Source organism: Myzus persicae, unplaced genomic scaffold, assembly GCF_001856785.1.
Source record: "Myzus persicae strain clone G006 unplaced genomic scaffold, MPER_G0061.0, whole genome shotgun sequence".
In the NCBI taxonomy this organism is placed as follows: Eukaryota; Metazoa; Arthropoda; class Insecta; order Hemiptera; family Aphididae; genus Myzus; species Myzus persicae.
In genome coordinates this window covers 1-1,503 of record NW_019103325.1, presented here as the reverse complement: position 1 = coordinate 1,503, position 1,503 = coordinate 1, and the positions used below count along the sequence as shown (strand labels likewise).

Sequence of the window (1,503 nt, the reverse complement as noted above, 5' to 3'; positions counted from 1 at the left end):
ACTTTTGAATCTTCAATTGACACAAAACGAATAATAATAGTCATGAGCTCCGAGTGACTTATATCAGGAGTACAATCTAGTATAATACTATAATACTTCGCTTCGCTAACCATAGTAACTATGCGAGACTTAATAGACTGAGCTAATAAATCAATCATCTCATTTTGAATATCTTTTCCTAAATAATGGCTTATATTTTTTTTACTATTAATTATTCTTCTTACATGTTCAGCCATCACAGAATCATACTTAGCCATAAGTTCAATTAATTTTAAAAAATTTCCATTATTATGTTTGAATAACTGATCAGATGATCCACGAAAAGCTAAATTTTGATGACCAAGAAATTGTACTACCTACATGATACGTTGTAAAACTTCATTCCAATGCCTACACTCAGATTCTAAAATACGTTGGTTTACATCATCAATTGTTTTTGTTTTTTTTAACCTCAATGACAATTCTAACCATGTACTATATGCGGTCAAATGATTTTTTGATGTTTCATGTCCTTTTAACATTTGTGTACAATGCCTCCAGTCATTATAACCTTCTAATGCCAACTTAGAGTTTGAATTATCAAATAGTTTACAGCAAAAACAAAATATTACGTCATTGGAAATAGAGTATACAAGCCATGTCCTTGTGACATTTTCTCCATTACTCATACTTCGTTTATAATGAAATTGTGTGAATTTTCGTCCTTGATCATCTGAAGGAAATACAAAATTTGCATTTAATGGAGCAGGAGGACCTTTTTCAACTAACAATGTTTTAAAGTCGTTATTAATAATTAAAGGCCATTCAGCAGGGTCTGTACTAATATTAATTAAAGAATTAAAGGAATTTTGGTTGACATTTTCTGTTAAACTTTTGACTATTGTAGTTTCAGAAGGTACAGTGACTGCTTCAACTGAGACAGAGTCAAAAACCTCACTGGGTTGCATTACAACACTGTCTGTTATATTTTTGGCTACTGTAGTTTCAGAAGGTACAGTGGCATCTATAACTGAGAAAGAGTCAAAAACTTCACTAGGTTGTACAACTACAGCATTTGAAATATCTAATGACGAGGAAGAACCCGTTAAAAATTTTTTGATAGAATTAGACTGTTTTTTAATTACAGCTTCTTTTTCACGTTTTCTCTTCCTATATTCTGCACCAGAAAGTCGCTGTCTACCATCCGACATATTGGCGCTTTCTTAACTTTTTACTATATAAATAAAAAATATGATGTTAATTTCTTATAAAAAAAAAATATGATAGTTTTAAAACGGGTTTTACTTAATTCATTGTATTTATTATTTACATAAATTACCTACTTAATATTAATAATTGTATAATATAATAAAAATAAATACTCACCAAATTATAAATATTAAAATAATAATATGATATGTTGAATGTTGTTTGACTAAATAATGTGCACAGTACTCTATAATCGTTGACGCTACGACGCTCGTTGACAAACTACAATATACTAGGTACGTATAGTTCGATAGT

General features: G+C 29.6%; 1 protein-coding gene across 1 annotated transcript; it reads right to left on the bottom strand.

Annotated features, from left to right (window-relative positions):
* Positions 1-7: 7 nt before the first annotated feature.
* LOC111034292 (zinc finger MYM-type protein 5-like) lies at positions 8-1,497 on the bottom strand. The gene is made up of 2 exons (XM_022315432.1): positions 1,366-1,497; positions 8-1,213 (listed from the first exon to the last, which is right to left on the bottom strand). Exon 2 carries the CDS (start codon positions 1,188-1,190, stop codon positions 357-359), a length of 834 nt encoding a protein of 277 aa, XP_022171124.1. The 5' UTR covers positions 1,191-1,213; positions 1,366-1,497; the 3' UTR covers positions 8-356.
* Between the last annotated feature and the right edge of the window lie 6 nt (positions 1,498-1,503).

What these genes read in the sequence shown, in the direction of transcription:
- LOC111034292 (XM_022315432.1), bottom strand. Translation starts at nt 1,190, where the DNA reads ATGTCGGATGGTAGACAGCGACTTTCTGGTGCAGAATATAGGAAGAGA.